The sequence below is a fragment of the Trachymyrmex septentrionalis genome, unplaced genomic scaffold (genome assembly GCF_001594115.1).
Source record: "Trachymyrmex septentrionalis isolate Tsep2-gDNA-1 unplaced genomic scaffold, Tsep1.0 scaffold22, whole genome shotgun sequence".
NCBI classification, from domain to species: Eukaryota; Metazoa; Arthropoda; class Insecta; order Hymenoptera; family Formicidae; genus Trachymyrmex; species Trachymyrmex septentrionalis.
Window position 1 is genome coordinate 5,408,938 of NW_017305375.1, and position 13,319 is coordinate 5,422,256.

General features: G+C 29.2%; 1 protein-coding gene across 6 annotated transcripts in view; it reads left to right on the top strand.

Annotated features, from left to right (window-relative positions):
* The window catches only part of LOC108748368 (cholinephosphotransferase 1), a 13,109-nt gene extending 1,556 nt beyond the window's left edge, over positions 1 to 11,553 (top strand). Inside the window, exons 2-11 of one of the 6 annotated variants that reach the window (XM_018486487.1) lie at positions 1,244 to 1,391; positions 1,468 to 1,590; positions 1,673 to 1,776; positions 2,983 to 3,117; positions 4,192 to 4,326; positions 5,642 to 5,773; positions 6,958 to 7,116; positions 7,220 to 7,345; positions 7,424 to 7,562; positions 11,262 to 11,553. In XM_018486487.1, the coding sequence (XP_018341989.1) occupies positions 1,244 to 1,391; positions 1,468 to 1,590; positions 1,673 to 1,776; positions 2,983 to 3,117; positions 4,192 to 4,326; positions 5,642 to 5,773; positions 6,958 to 7,116; positions 7,220 to 7,345; positions 7,424 to 7,562; positions 11,262 to 11,338 (1,278 nt within the window). In that variant the 3' untranslated portion in view covers positions 11,339 to 11,553. Of the gene's footprint in view, positions 1 to 1,243; positions 1,392 to 1,467; positions 1,591 to 1,672; positions 1,777 to 2,982; positions 3,118 to 4,191; positions 4,327 to 5,641; positions 5,774 to 6,957; positions 7,117 to 7,219; positions 7,346 to 7,423; positions 7,563 to 7,992; positions 8,266 to 11,261 lie in introns of those variants that run through there. The other 5 variants (XM_018486489.1, XM_018486490.1, XM_018486484.1 and 2 more) reach the window with 5 other exon arrangements.
* Positions 11,554 to 13,319: the final 1,766 nt, after the last annotated feature.

The window sequence follows — 13,319 nt, forward strand, 5'->3', positions numbered from 1 at the left end:
ACTGACATTAGAAGCTTCTAACTTGTCTAATCTGTTTCTTCATGAGACACGTCCTTCCTCGTTCTTCTTGAACACCACCGTATCTCTGTGACGCATATTTTTCTTATCATGAAAAAAAAAAAATTTTTCATGTAACCTTTAAGTGAGTAGAAGTAACCATAGTACTTTGTAGGTATAGTTTTCCTTAAAACTTTATTTAAGAAAAGGAAAAAGATATTGTCCAGATACTCAGAAGTTTTTTGAAGTTCATTATTTTCACATTTCTCTATTTCAAGGATATAACTGATGTAAATTTATAACTGTAACATATAACTATAAAATTATAATTAGTAATATATAATTTATGAAAAATATAACATACAAAATTAACATACTAAATTATAGTATAACTACAAAATTATAATTTTTTAGGATATTTTGAATACTCTATTTATCAATTTCTATAGCTTTAAACCATCTTTGTACTCAAAGGTTAATTAAAAAGCTGTTTGCTATGACAGTTTTATTTATGTTTGACTTGAAATATTTCATAACTCTTTGTCATTCAAATTTCGTGCAAGTGAAATTTTTTTATCACATGAAAGCTCTTTTATTAGTTGTTACAGACAAATCTTAAAAAAAACTCTTAATTTGAGAATTTTCTAAGATTTCTGATGTTAATTATAATAAAACATGAAGTTACAAATCATAACACATATGTGTCTACCTTTAAACAATTTTGTTGTATTATTTTCTATATAATTTGAATTTTTCTAACCAGGGCAGGATAATATTTTTAAAATTAATAAATAACAAAGGTACAAATTAAAAAGAAAAGAAATTTTAATAAAAGACTGTGAGAGGATAATATTTTTATTTTAAAGGATATTTTTATTCAAGGATTAATATATTTGAAATTATTATTTTGATTGAACAAATCTTGCACAATAATATTATAATCAAGATAAAAGACATTATTGTCTTATTATTGTCTTAGTATTGAATCTCATCAAGGAATCAATTTTCTAACTGAAGAAGTATTATTATTGAAAATGCAATGTCATACAAATCTATTACTCATCCATATAACTCTATTATTGATGTAAATATAAATCTGGATGCTATCTATGCAATTGTATTCAAATATACCTTAACTTTAAAGCAATTGAACAAATATATCTTTATATGAAAAATTTTGACATTGAATCCTATATAATATAAAATATGCTATAATTACAATAAAATTGATTATTGTTTTTTTCAGGCACCTAGGTGGGCATGTTTTTTATGTGCACTTGGTCTGTTTATATATCAGAGTTTAGATGCTATCGATGGTAAACAAGCCAGGAGAACTGGCACGTCTACACCATTGGGCGAGTTGTTTGATCATGGATGCGATTCGATATCGACAGGTAGATAACTGCTCTGTCTCTTAATAATCTTATGCATTAGAAACATTTTAATTTCTGATATTTATTTTCTTTTCAGTGTTTGTAGCTTTGTCAGCGTGTATAGCTGTACAATTAGGATACTACCCAACATGGATGTTTTTCCAGTGTTTCTGTGCAATGACGCTTTTCTACTGCGCTCATTGGCAGACCTATGTTTCAGGTATAAAAAACAAAAAATGTGTATAAAAATAAAACAATATATAGTGCATTATTTAACTTTATTTAAAATATTGTTTTAATAGGTTCCTTGAGATTTGGTAAAGTTGATGTAACAGAAGCACAGTTTACAATCATAGCTATTCATCTGATTTCTGCAATCTTCGGTCCACAAATCTGGATGATAGAGGTTGTATTATTTTTAATTATCTTGAATTGTCCTTTCTGTATTTTACATAGCAAGAATATTTTGTATAGCAATTTAACACATTTTACGATCTTTTCCTTTTAAATCGTTTATTTATTTATTTAATTTTAATGTTTTGCATGGCTGCAGTTTAATAAACATGAATACTACATTCTGCTTTGCTTGTTTTTTTAAAGATAATCACATTATTATTCTGAATTGTTGAAGTATTCATTTATCACACATTATACATATACTTATGTAACTGCTTGCATTACAGTTTTTACATAAATGATTTATGACAATATTTGTCAAAGATAAAATTAAATAGCTCGAAATTGTAATTTGTATTTTTAAAAATGTAACACATAGTGCAATTTGGTATTTGCGGCAATGAGCTTTCGAGTTCCTAACGCCTAATAATAATAATAATAATAACACATAGTGCAAGCAAAATGATAAAATTTTGCTTATGTTGCTATGGGTTTCAGATTTTATGGTAAGTAATTTTGATAGCTTAGCACACATAAATTTATAAAATCTATATAAAAAGTATAATAAATCTATTAAATTTCTATAAAATATAAATTATATTATTAATAACACTATCTTTTCAATGTCATTTTTATTAAATCTGCTGAGCATGTAAATTAAGTTAATTTATTAAACTAGCCTGTATTATTAATCTTCTTTATTTGGACAAAATCCTCAGTAACGGAAATTGAATATAATTGAATTGAATGTATGCTATTATGCTCTAAAATTCAATTTTTTATGTAATTTACATTTCATATATTTTTTACATATATGTACACATACACAAATTGAAACGTATATATTACAACATTACAAAAGATTATACATGAAAAAAACTGCGCAGTGACCGCTGAGTTGCGCAGCGCCGATTACTGTGCCGAGAAAAATTTTCATCGCATAGTAACAATTACTGCAATGATGATCGAGGTTTGGATAGCGATGACTAGTGCACAGTAATTGTTACTGTGCGGTGAAAATTTTTCTCGGCACAGTAATCATCGCTGCGCAGTTTTCTCCGTGTACTTTGTACTGTGCTTAAAAATTATCCAAATAATTTTTACCTTGAAAGATTTTACTGTGGCATTCATGATATATATATGATAAAAACTTGATGAAACAATATCATTGTACATATATACATACAATGTCATTTAATGAAGGTATTTTTTGCAGATACCATTCTTAGATGGTTTTATGTTTAAGTATTTATTAGGAGTTATAACAGTGGTGTGTGCACTGGCAAATTTATATTCCATATTTTCGGTGATTTTCACCGGAGGAGTGGGCAAGAATGGTTCCACTGTGGCTGTAAGTCTGTTAACTAGAATCTTTTATTGAACATGCAGAAATGGGAGCAGCATGGCATGAGGAGCGGCGCTGAGATTACTTCTTTACTGCAAAATATTGACTGATTTTTAACACGCATTTTTACTTCCGTATTCCCTACTAAATTATGCCCCCTTATACTCTTGTTTTCAATACCTCCATAACTCCTACAACTCTTCTAATGAATTGTATATATATCATCATATGACTGATAATTGTACTTCTTTCATATGTAAATTCATATTTTTCAAGTGTTCAGTAAGTTATTAATGTTTTAACGTATTTTAAAAATACAACTGTAAAAATTTTTCCTGGTGTTTTTTCAATGTAAAATTAATCAGCTTTTATGTTCGCCTTTTGACGTTATATTTATGATGAAAAATCTTATGATCGCCTTTGATATTATACTTATGATGAAAATCTCGATCTTGATCGCATCAACCTTTTTATAAATACATAATAATATTCTCTTTTGAAACAATTTCAAATTCATTAGGGATTTTTGTCAAAGTTAAATTTTAAGTCTATAAATTATGTATAAAGTTTTTGTATAAAGGACTTAACGCAGATAAATATTAGGAAATTTTTATTTTCTTATTTGTAGCATATATACATTATTAGCATATATATATTCTTTTTCACACTACGCTTCTAAAGAAAATACAATAAGCACATTTGCCTATATAGCTAAAACACTGAGTCTGCGAAACCTGCACATTAGATATAACAAAAAACTGACTTTCTTTCACATTGAAAACTATAACATTAGGGCGAGGTCTTTAACATTCAACTTATCCTACTCAAATCAGCTGCTCCCTCGTGCCTCACAATCTTGCAGTTTTATTGCAATGAGAGATAAGCATGTTCTATTTGTACATGCTTACAGCAAATACGACCACAGATAGAACTAAGCCCATCCAGAGCGATATTATTGTGGCAATGATATCGAGAGACATAATTATATCAGTTTGTGTATATATGTAGGCATTTACATACACAAGAACAATTGTAATGAGCAATTCTCATAACGAACGAAGATCTTGTCGCTTTGTTTAGATTCCCATGCTCGGTGTAGGCACGTTCAGTAACTACGTAGCATTGGCCTTTTATGCAGGCTACGTTCACGTGTTCCTTGAATTCTGTAAAGTCTTTGAATCTGGTGGGATTGGAAAAAACGGTTCCACAATTGCAGTAAGTCTCTTAACGAAATGGCGTTCTCCTAGAGCAACATATTCTCATATCTTTTGCCATTCTGTACAGTAGAGATGTTATCTGTTTGGTACATTTCTTCATTTTCTGCTTGCTGTCTTCTCTATCAATCTCTTCTACTGAGAAACTTATGTCGGATGTTTGGTTGGATTACTAAACGTCTGTGTATGGCCGTCTGCATATTAAACTACCAGAGTGATATATCTCGGTATCTCGCACAATTTATATAAACGCTTCTTTTGTTTAATATAGATATCGCTCTTAGTAATAACAAGCTCTCAATAATCTCTTTACTCGAGAAATTATGCTTTTATTAGCATACTTCTATTGTTACAACAAGTAAATAATTGTAACCTGAATTTGAAAAATGATTAATTCTAAAAAAGGTATACTAAGTTAACTTCTATTTATACATACTAAATTTTATAATGCCATATTTAACAAAACATGAGGCTTTATTTACTGTGCAGTTTTTACGTTTCTATTTCAATAGAGATATTTGAGTAAAAAGAATATTATTCGCATTTATTGAAACTTGCTATATGTAGTTCGTTTTGTGAAGTTAATGCCTGCAAAGAAAATGATGTGTGTTATTTTATATGTGAAACAAAAATACCAACACTTTTGTGTATGACCGAATGCTGCACAATGGTAGCTTTAATTTCTTCAAGTCTTTTTTTTTTAAATTTAAATTCGGATCTTGTGTTACTATATATTGTTTCTTGCACTAATTTAATTACATGTTCGTAATATTATAGCAACACATACACATAAACACACTTTGCCCTGCACTTTTATAATTTATAAATAAATTTTATTCTTCTCTTTATTTATATACAATTACAAAGATTAGCTCAAGATAATAGAAAAAAGAATTTTCAAAATTTCATATATAAATTTTCGTGCAGATTTCTTAAATAACAAATGAGAGACTATATTTGCAATATGATTACGAATCAAAATTTATAGAAACAATAAAATTTGTTCAGTTTTAAATGCATATAAAATAATACAAAAGTACTTTATTATATAATATGTAATATTGTATATGTATATATATTATATTTGTTCTATTAATTTTTTGATAGCATTATGAATAGTGATTAAAATGTAATGTACGAAATTGTTTCAAAAGTAAAAATAGCAAATGTATTCCTCAATTTTTGACTTCACGTTTCTATAAACTCACTTATTAACATATTAACATATCTGGGATACGAAATGTTAGAAAGTATCTTTGATACGAGGATAGCCTCTGATGACTAATCAAAAGATCTTTCGTGTCGCTCTTATATAGTTGCCATACACTGGCACAGAGGTGAAGGTGTTTCCGTTATGGGCTGCTGTGGGCATCGCTATTTTACTTGCACAGAGCAGCATATCCGTCATTCTCGCCGGTGGTGTCGGAAAAAATGGCTCCACCGTCGCAGTAAGTCAGCTGAAGAAAAAAGTAGTGGGACCAATTGTGTAGTGCACAATATTTTGTCTGATTTCTTTTTAGTTCATGATTTAGGCCCATGCTTTTTGAACAAGTCGCGTAGATATAAAAAGAGTTTGCTTGGGAAATCTTTATTATTGTAGCGAATAATGTATTAATAATGTATTTTAATTTTGTTATTAATACGTAAAAAATTGTATATAGTCTAAAAATAATATTGTAATAAATAATCGTAGATCTATGTATTTTTAGACGTAACGGTGGGCCTAAATCTAACGGCGTCGTATAAGATTACTCATCATTGTTACCGTTTTCACTTATGTTAATATTTGTTATATTACATACTTTCCTACAAAGGAATCCATGTATTATACATCCCTTCACTTTTCGCTTTCTCTTTTATATTTTGCAGTTATAGAATAGTTCTCATTTCATTTCCGATTTCTAATTTGAAGTCGAATTCTTACACGCATGTTACTGTAAAAAAATAGAAATGCATATTACTAATAACATTCTACTGTATCATGATATTGCGAATTTTATTTTATTTATACGTACATTTTACCTATAGATGTAGCATATATTGCATGTGTCAGACGAAATTAATATTTTATCAATTATTATAATAATTAAAATTATGTTCCTTAATTACTTTATAAAAATTTATCTGATTCATTTAATGCATTTAAAGTAATTTATTTACTGTATTGCAATTCGAATAAATATAATAATCAAACTTCAATTTCTCTTTACATGTTTAAAATATAGACTTTGCTTAGAACTTATTATATTTTTATTTTTTCACACATTTACCGATTTTTTCTTATCAAACGCACAGAGCAATATATAATAGCTTTATTTGTATCTATTATAAAATTTATTGTTAATGTGATTCTATATTTTTAAAGAAATTGTTTTACAATTGAATACAAAGTGAATTTGTACATATGTCTCAAGTTTATGCCATATGTTTACGTCAATTAACATATATCATTTATTTAAATAACAATATAAAAAGATTTTAACATACATTTTAAAAATATGTAACATCTATCGAATTAGGTCTCTGCACTTAATCGGACTGTATTTTCTTCTCTTACAAATATAAATCTCCACACATAACTTTACTTAAATATCTTCTTCAGACTTTCTGCATAAAACCGATTTTGTTTTAGGGAACGTCCGTTTTATCGCCAATTATACCATTTAGTTTTGTGGTAGTACCGGCTTTTATAATATATAGAAAAAGCGCCGAACACGTCTACGAAAACCACCCAGCCTTGTATATACTTTCGTTTGGAATGGTGGCGGCCAAAGTTACGAATAGACTAGTGGTATGTATTGATTGTGTAGTTTATAATAATATCCTTTTTCTTATTTGTGACAATATATTGCTATATTTATGATATACCAATTTTTTATAATATTGCTTTTCAGGTTGCTCATATGACTAAAAATGAGATGCAATACTTGGACAGTTCATTAATTGGTCCAGCTATGCTGTTCCTTAATCAATATTTCAACTTTTTCATCAAAGAATACTATGTTCTTTGGCTGTGTTTCGTAAGTCAATGCTTGATTCTCTATCTTTACAACATAATCTTCGATGACCTCGATAAATAACGAAACACATATATTTAGTTCTGGGTCACTCTGGATCTCTTGCGGTATAGTGCTCAAGTATGTCTTGAAATTTGCGATCACATGAAGATCAAATTATTCAGGATACCATGCAACCATCACACAGGCGCTAACCAGATCAACGCCGTCGAGAAAAATGGTACTAATAGGTCACAACGTAACAGATTGCATAAGAAACATCATTAGGATTGACTGGTGATAATGAATGCTGTATGATTCGTGTATAAAGAAATCATGGTGTAACAAAGTAAAAACGCTTGTCGAAGTGTACATAGTTCGAATAGTACAGCTCATTTATTATCACGTTTGTAATTTATGAACTTGTCATTTCAAACTATAAGAATTTATAGAAAATTAATAACTTATAATTAAAGTTTTATAACTTCTGCATATAGAACGCTTGTAGCTTTGCGGAAGTTGATGCGATAATCAATTAATTTATTTCACTTTTCCATAAAAGCGAAAAAGTGATTGACTATCGCGCTAACTTCTATCGCGCGGCAAACGTTGCCGCGTCCTGTGTGCAGAAGTCATTAGTTGAATTGATTAGCGATTATTTAAATTTTTAGTAAAACATACCGTGTATCAAAGCAAGAGAGTGCCACCGGATCGTATAATAAAAACGGTACTTGCTCCATACTTATAAGAAAAGAAAATGATAAATTAGAATTCAGAATATTCAAGAGGCACATGAGATACATAAGTCTGTATGAGGATGTTATAAGTTTGATATGAATTAAACTTTTAAATCTTTGTTTTCGGTGTGTCTGATTTTGATATATCGTTCATAGGACGTTTATTATAATAATATAATAAAGATTATATATACATCAAATATATATGGCAAGATCAAAAATCTCATCATTTGTAAAGAAGTAAGTTTCTCGACAATTAATATCTAGAATTGCTTTTCAAATACTCATTTAATGAGTTATGATTTTTAATAAAATTTGTTTACTTGGTTATTTGATTTGAAATTTTTTTTTATTAATTAATAAAATTTTTTTTATTATTTTTTCATAACTCATTGTTAGTACAATGTTACTGACAATGTTTTTGACAAAACTAAATAATTTTTTTTTTTTTTCAAAAATTTAAATTAGTAAGTTGTTTAATATATACTTATAATATATACTTATTTTATATTTGTTAAAGTTTTGTAAAGTTTGTAAAAAGATTTGTATGATATCTATGACATGATGTCTATAACAAACTGTGTGAATTTCATTTTGAAATGTATAGTTTTCGATTGTATGGTCGTGAACGTTTTCTATTTCTGCTTTTATGCGTGTGTCCGTGTATTTGATAACAAAGAACATTTTTAACGAAGATATGATAAATTAAAGTATGTGAGAACATAAAGAGACTAAAGACAGTTTTGACTTTACACTAGATATGTTTGTTTACTTCTACGTCAATAGATATGACAATAGATACAATTAAGACGAACATTTTACTAAGAGAGTCTTTACATAAGTGTCATATATATTCTGTGAGAAGCGTATTTTAAATATTCTTCTACGTATTTTATATGAAACGTTACAAGCAAATGGCAGATACATGCTTAACTCTTATTTGTATATGATATTACACTTTTAATTTTGCTAATTTAATGTTCTCTTATAAATAATGATTAATTAATTATTTCTCTAATAGAGAGTTGAATGTAAAAAGCAAAATCTTGATGTATGATAGCAAGTGATGTTTATAATTTTCTATTGTATTATATATTCCTGAAGAAATGTTGATGTAGGAAAGTAAAGTATAACAAAAAGACGTTTTCATATTGACCAGATATCTTAACTGCGATAGCTTTTCTTCAAAATGCTGATACATTCTTTTCTTATTTCTATCGTATATTAATAACAATTCCGAGTAATTGAAGGGAATTGATTGTTGCTATAAATAGATGAAATAAAATTATTATTCTAATTATGTTTCTTTAAAGACAATACATGTAAATGTTACATTATGTGTAAATGAAATGTAATCTTATCGAATTGTACTATATTTTAAATTTTCTTTGAGAACTGTATTATATTTTCTGGATAAATCAGTGTATTATTACAAAGTATTATTTTATTCTAATTTAACCGATCTTGTGAAGAGATGTTTTTTTAGAAAAGATTAATTTGTTCAAATCATTAAAAAATTTAATATTTATTTTGTGCTTATGTTGTAATATCCAATAAAAATTGTGTTTATAAAAAGAAAGAAATAGATTTATCGGAAGAAAATGTACCAACAATGAGAAATTTTGTACATTGTGGTGCATCCGATTTTGTAGAGAAATATAGTTAGTAATAACAAAATAATTATTTAGAATATTATGCAGACGATAATATGCATGTTTGTGCTTTAGTTTGTTGCTATGCAAAATTCGCTGCAAATATAACATGAAAGTAATATGATTGTCATTGTATGTGAGAAGGGAGAAGGAAACTTGTATTAGAATAATATTAATATATTTTATGTATAATGGAAATTTATCCTTATACTTATAAACTTATTATGTATGCCAATATATTGTTCAGATTGTGTATTTTATGCATGTTATGAACTGTAATTTCTTGCATGGTTTCGGATTGTCATTTGCATGTGCTAATTGGTCTCAAAATCAGCTTTAATATATCTATACATTTGTAGAATAAAATTAATGTATAATTTGTTAGGATTTAAATAGACTAATTAAATCCTTTTTTGATAAGAAGTAAAAAAGAATGACAGATGCTCAAAATTTATATATCAAAAGTTGACGTATTATAAATTACAAGCATTCTTATTAGCTTTAATCGATGTAAAATGAATAATATTGTACTAATATTATATGGACTGATTATTATTTTAAGAATCGGTTTATAAATGTAGTAAAACTAATAGTAATAGCTTATCAGATCATTAATAAAGACACTTCTCTCTTTCTCTCAAATTTTTTATTAAAAAAAATAATATTCTATTGTCTGTTTAAAAAGTTCTTTTTTGAGTATTACAATATTAACATAAATTGCGAATTATTTTTTAATATAAAAGTGTACGGGTTTTTATCTTTTATTTTTGCAGGATATTGTATATCAGAATTATTTTTTGCATGTTTTTCTGCCTGCTGCTTGGACTTTGAGCCCTTGCGAGAGAAAAGTTCATTATATATATTGTAATACTATTAGTTGAACAAACTTGTACAATGTAATACATTTATATTTTTAGAGGTTTTTTTAGAAGAAGCAAACTTTTAATTAGTAGAGGAGACGATAGATTATACATAAGATTAATTAAACAATATTGCTTGCTTAAAGCTATATAATATTTTAAGAAAGACACATATGTGTTCGGCTCATATAAAAGCAAACAGTATTATATTTGTTTCTCTCAGCATGTACTTTAGACAGAAAACTTAGGTAGAATTTGTTTATGTCTACGTCTTCTTGTCTAACAAAAATCAAAACGTGTTTGGAATTGAGAAATGTAGAAGTAAAAAAAAAAGGATTTTTTGTTCTTTAATTTGCTTTTATTAATTTTGTTTCCTTCATTATTTTTTGCAAGGAAAATTTTAATCAATCTTTTGTATAATATTAAAAAAGAACGGAAAGTAATCCAGTGAACATCTAATTATGTCTGGGAATATTTTTCAAGTTTCAAAGAGCGGAGGATGTTGATTTCGCTTCTACATTCCTTGATCCTATTGTACATGAATTTTTGCGCGTTTAAATATTCTGGCAAAAAAAAGGAAAGAAACGGAGGAACTATGGGAAACGCTGTTGAAGGTGTCATAGAAACCGTTAGAATATATGTGTCAATGTTTGTATTCGTTGGTGTGCATGATGACGAGTTTTGTTCACAGTTCACATGATGGTGGAGGAAGAGCCGCTGTTAGACGAGGAATACCATCACGGATCCGACACGGCCGTCGACCTCTGATATATATTAGTTTTAAGCTATTGGTTTTTCGATCGGCCACACGCGACCACGTCTTGAAACAATAACGTCGTCGGAAAATGATAAATTTGCGTCGATCTCGCAGGGTGTTCGATATTGTTGGACAACATCCGCGAGACGACGATTGCACGAGGAATGAAACTTGTGTGTCTCACCCTACAAATGCATGGTATATCGCATACGTGTTCGCGTGTAGAGAAGAGATTTGTCCTGCATCTCCCTTTTATACCGTATTTTGTACGTGCCGTTTCGATACTATATATACAATTATATTGGATTCTCGACGGAAACAGTACAAAGAGCGAGCATTGGCGATATGATTGTACGAGCGAAGTCGCTTTCTTTCTTGTTATATGTACGCTTATCAGTGAGGCTACTTAAATGGCATTACTTAAATGGATATATAGAAGAACGAGAGAAGATATAGTCCTCAATATTACAAGTCTACTAATATCTTTGCGCAATGTGTGCTATTAGCGAACTTGAAGATATTTGTACGTAACTTTGTATGTAACAAAGTCAGAATCAACGAATTTTGTCTTGTTAAGATCTCGTCAAAGAAGATCCCGAGAATCTTCGGCAAAATGTATTCGGAATGTAAAAGTTGTTGAAAGTAGTATTTTGATTAAACATAGAAGCGATATTTTGACTTGCTGATTTTTGAATCGTTTGAATACGATCATTCGTGACGCAGTTTCTTTCTTGCGTGCGATATCAGCAGAAAAACTGTTGGCATCTTTTATACAGTAACAATAATGTAACGTAGGAAGGAAAAGCAACTTTGAAAGCTTGCAGGAAATCGTTAAATATATGTATAAGTTAGAAAGACGAACGAACACTACAGCATTACAAATGTTACTTGTAGTTTTTAATTCTTTTGCGTGTCTGTATTTTAATGTGTCTATTATTTGCACGAAATCTTTATTTGCAAAGATTAAATCTATCACAATAATAATGTTCATTTAATTTTCACAAACGTTAGAGATTTATTGTCTGTCATCTTGGATGATGAATTACTAATCTACCTAATCTGTGGTGTTCGCACAGTAGAAGATAATGCTGGTCCTAAGACACTTTTATCTCAACGAAATCGCGTAATTTATTATAAAATTCATATGGTATTTAATAAAATTTATACAAGCGCGACGAGTTTCCTTCAAATTTTCCCAATTCGACCAAGATCAAATTATTCAAGCTTAAAAGAAGACAGAAGAGTATTACATATATAATATCTTTAAAACTTTTTTTTCTCTGAGGAACTAAATCAATGTATGAAAACGTTTTATCTTCGACATTTTTTACATTAAGAGAATTCCTTATAAAAATTTAATACTGAAATATTACATATTAATCTATCAACTTTTTTTCTCTCTGGGGAACTAAATCATGTAAAAAAACGTTTAGCACTTTTTACATTAAGAGAATTCTTTATAAAGATTTAATACTAAAGAGTAGTGATCAATTTTTGATTCTGAATATTAAAAGCACACTATTATATTTAATGCTCGAATTAAATTGGATTATTATGAAAGATGTTATAATTTCCCTTTGTATCGTGTTATAACTTCTTGAAATAAAATGTGCTTGAATATATTAGATTAATCGATGGACAACGCGCGGCTACTCGTTACGATGAGGGCAGCGAGCTACAGTTATTGTAAGCTGTGGGTTTTCGAATGAAGCCGCCCCTCGTTGTCCGCGACCTTCCCGCGTGAATTCCCACGTGGGAGATTTTGGGTGTGCTGTGCAGCCTCCCTTCTCCCTTCGAAAAAAGATATCGAAGACGGCATCCTTGTCCTTCGCCCTGCCACTGGTCGGTCGGTCGGTCGGTCGACCTAGTCGACGCCCCGCAAGGTTCTGGCCTCGTTCCTACCCTCGTGTGCGCGCCACCCGCCACCTTTCTGCGTATTCCCGGACGTTCAGCTGAATCTAACCGGACGTTATTGATCTGGCTGGTGATGCC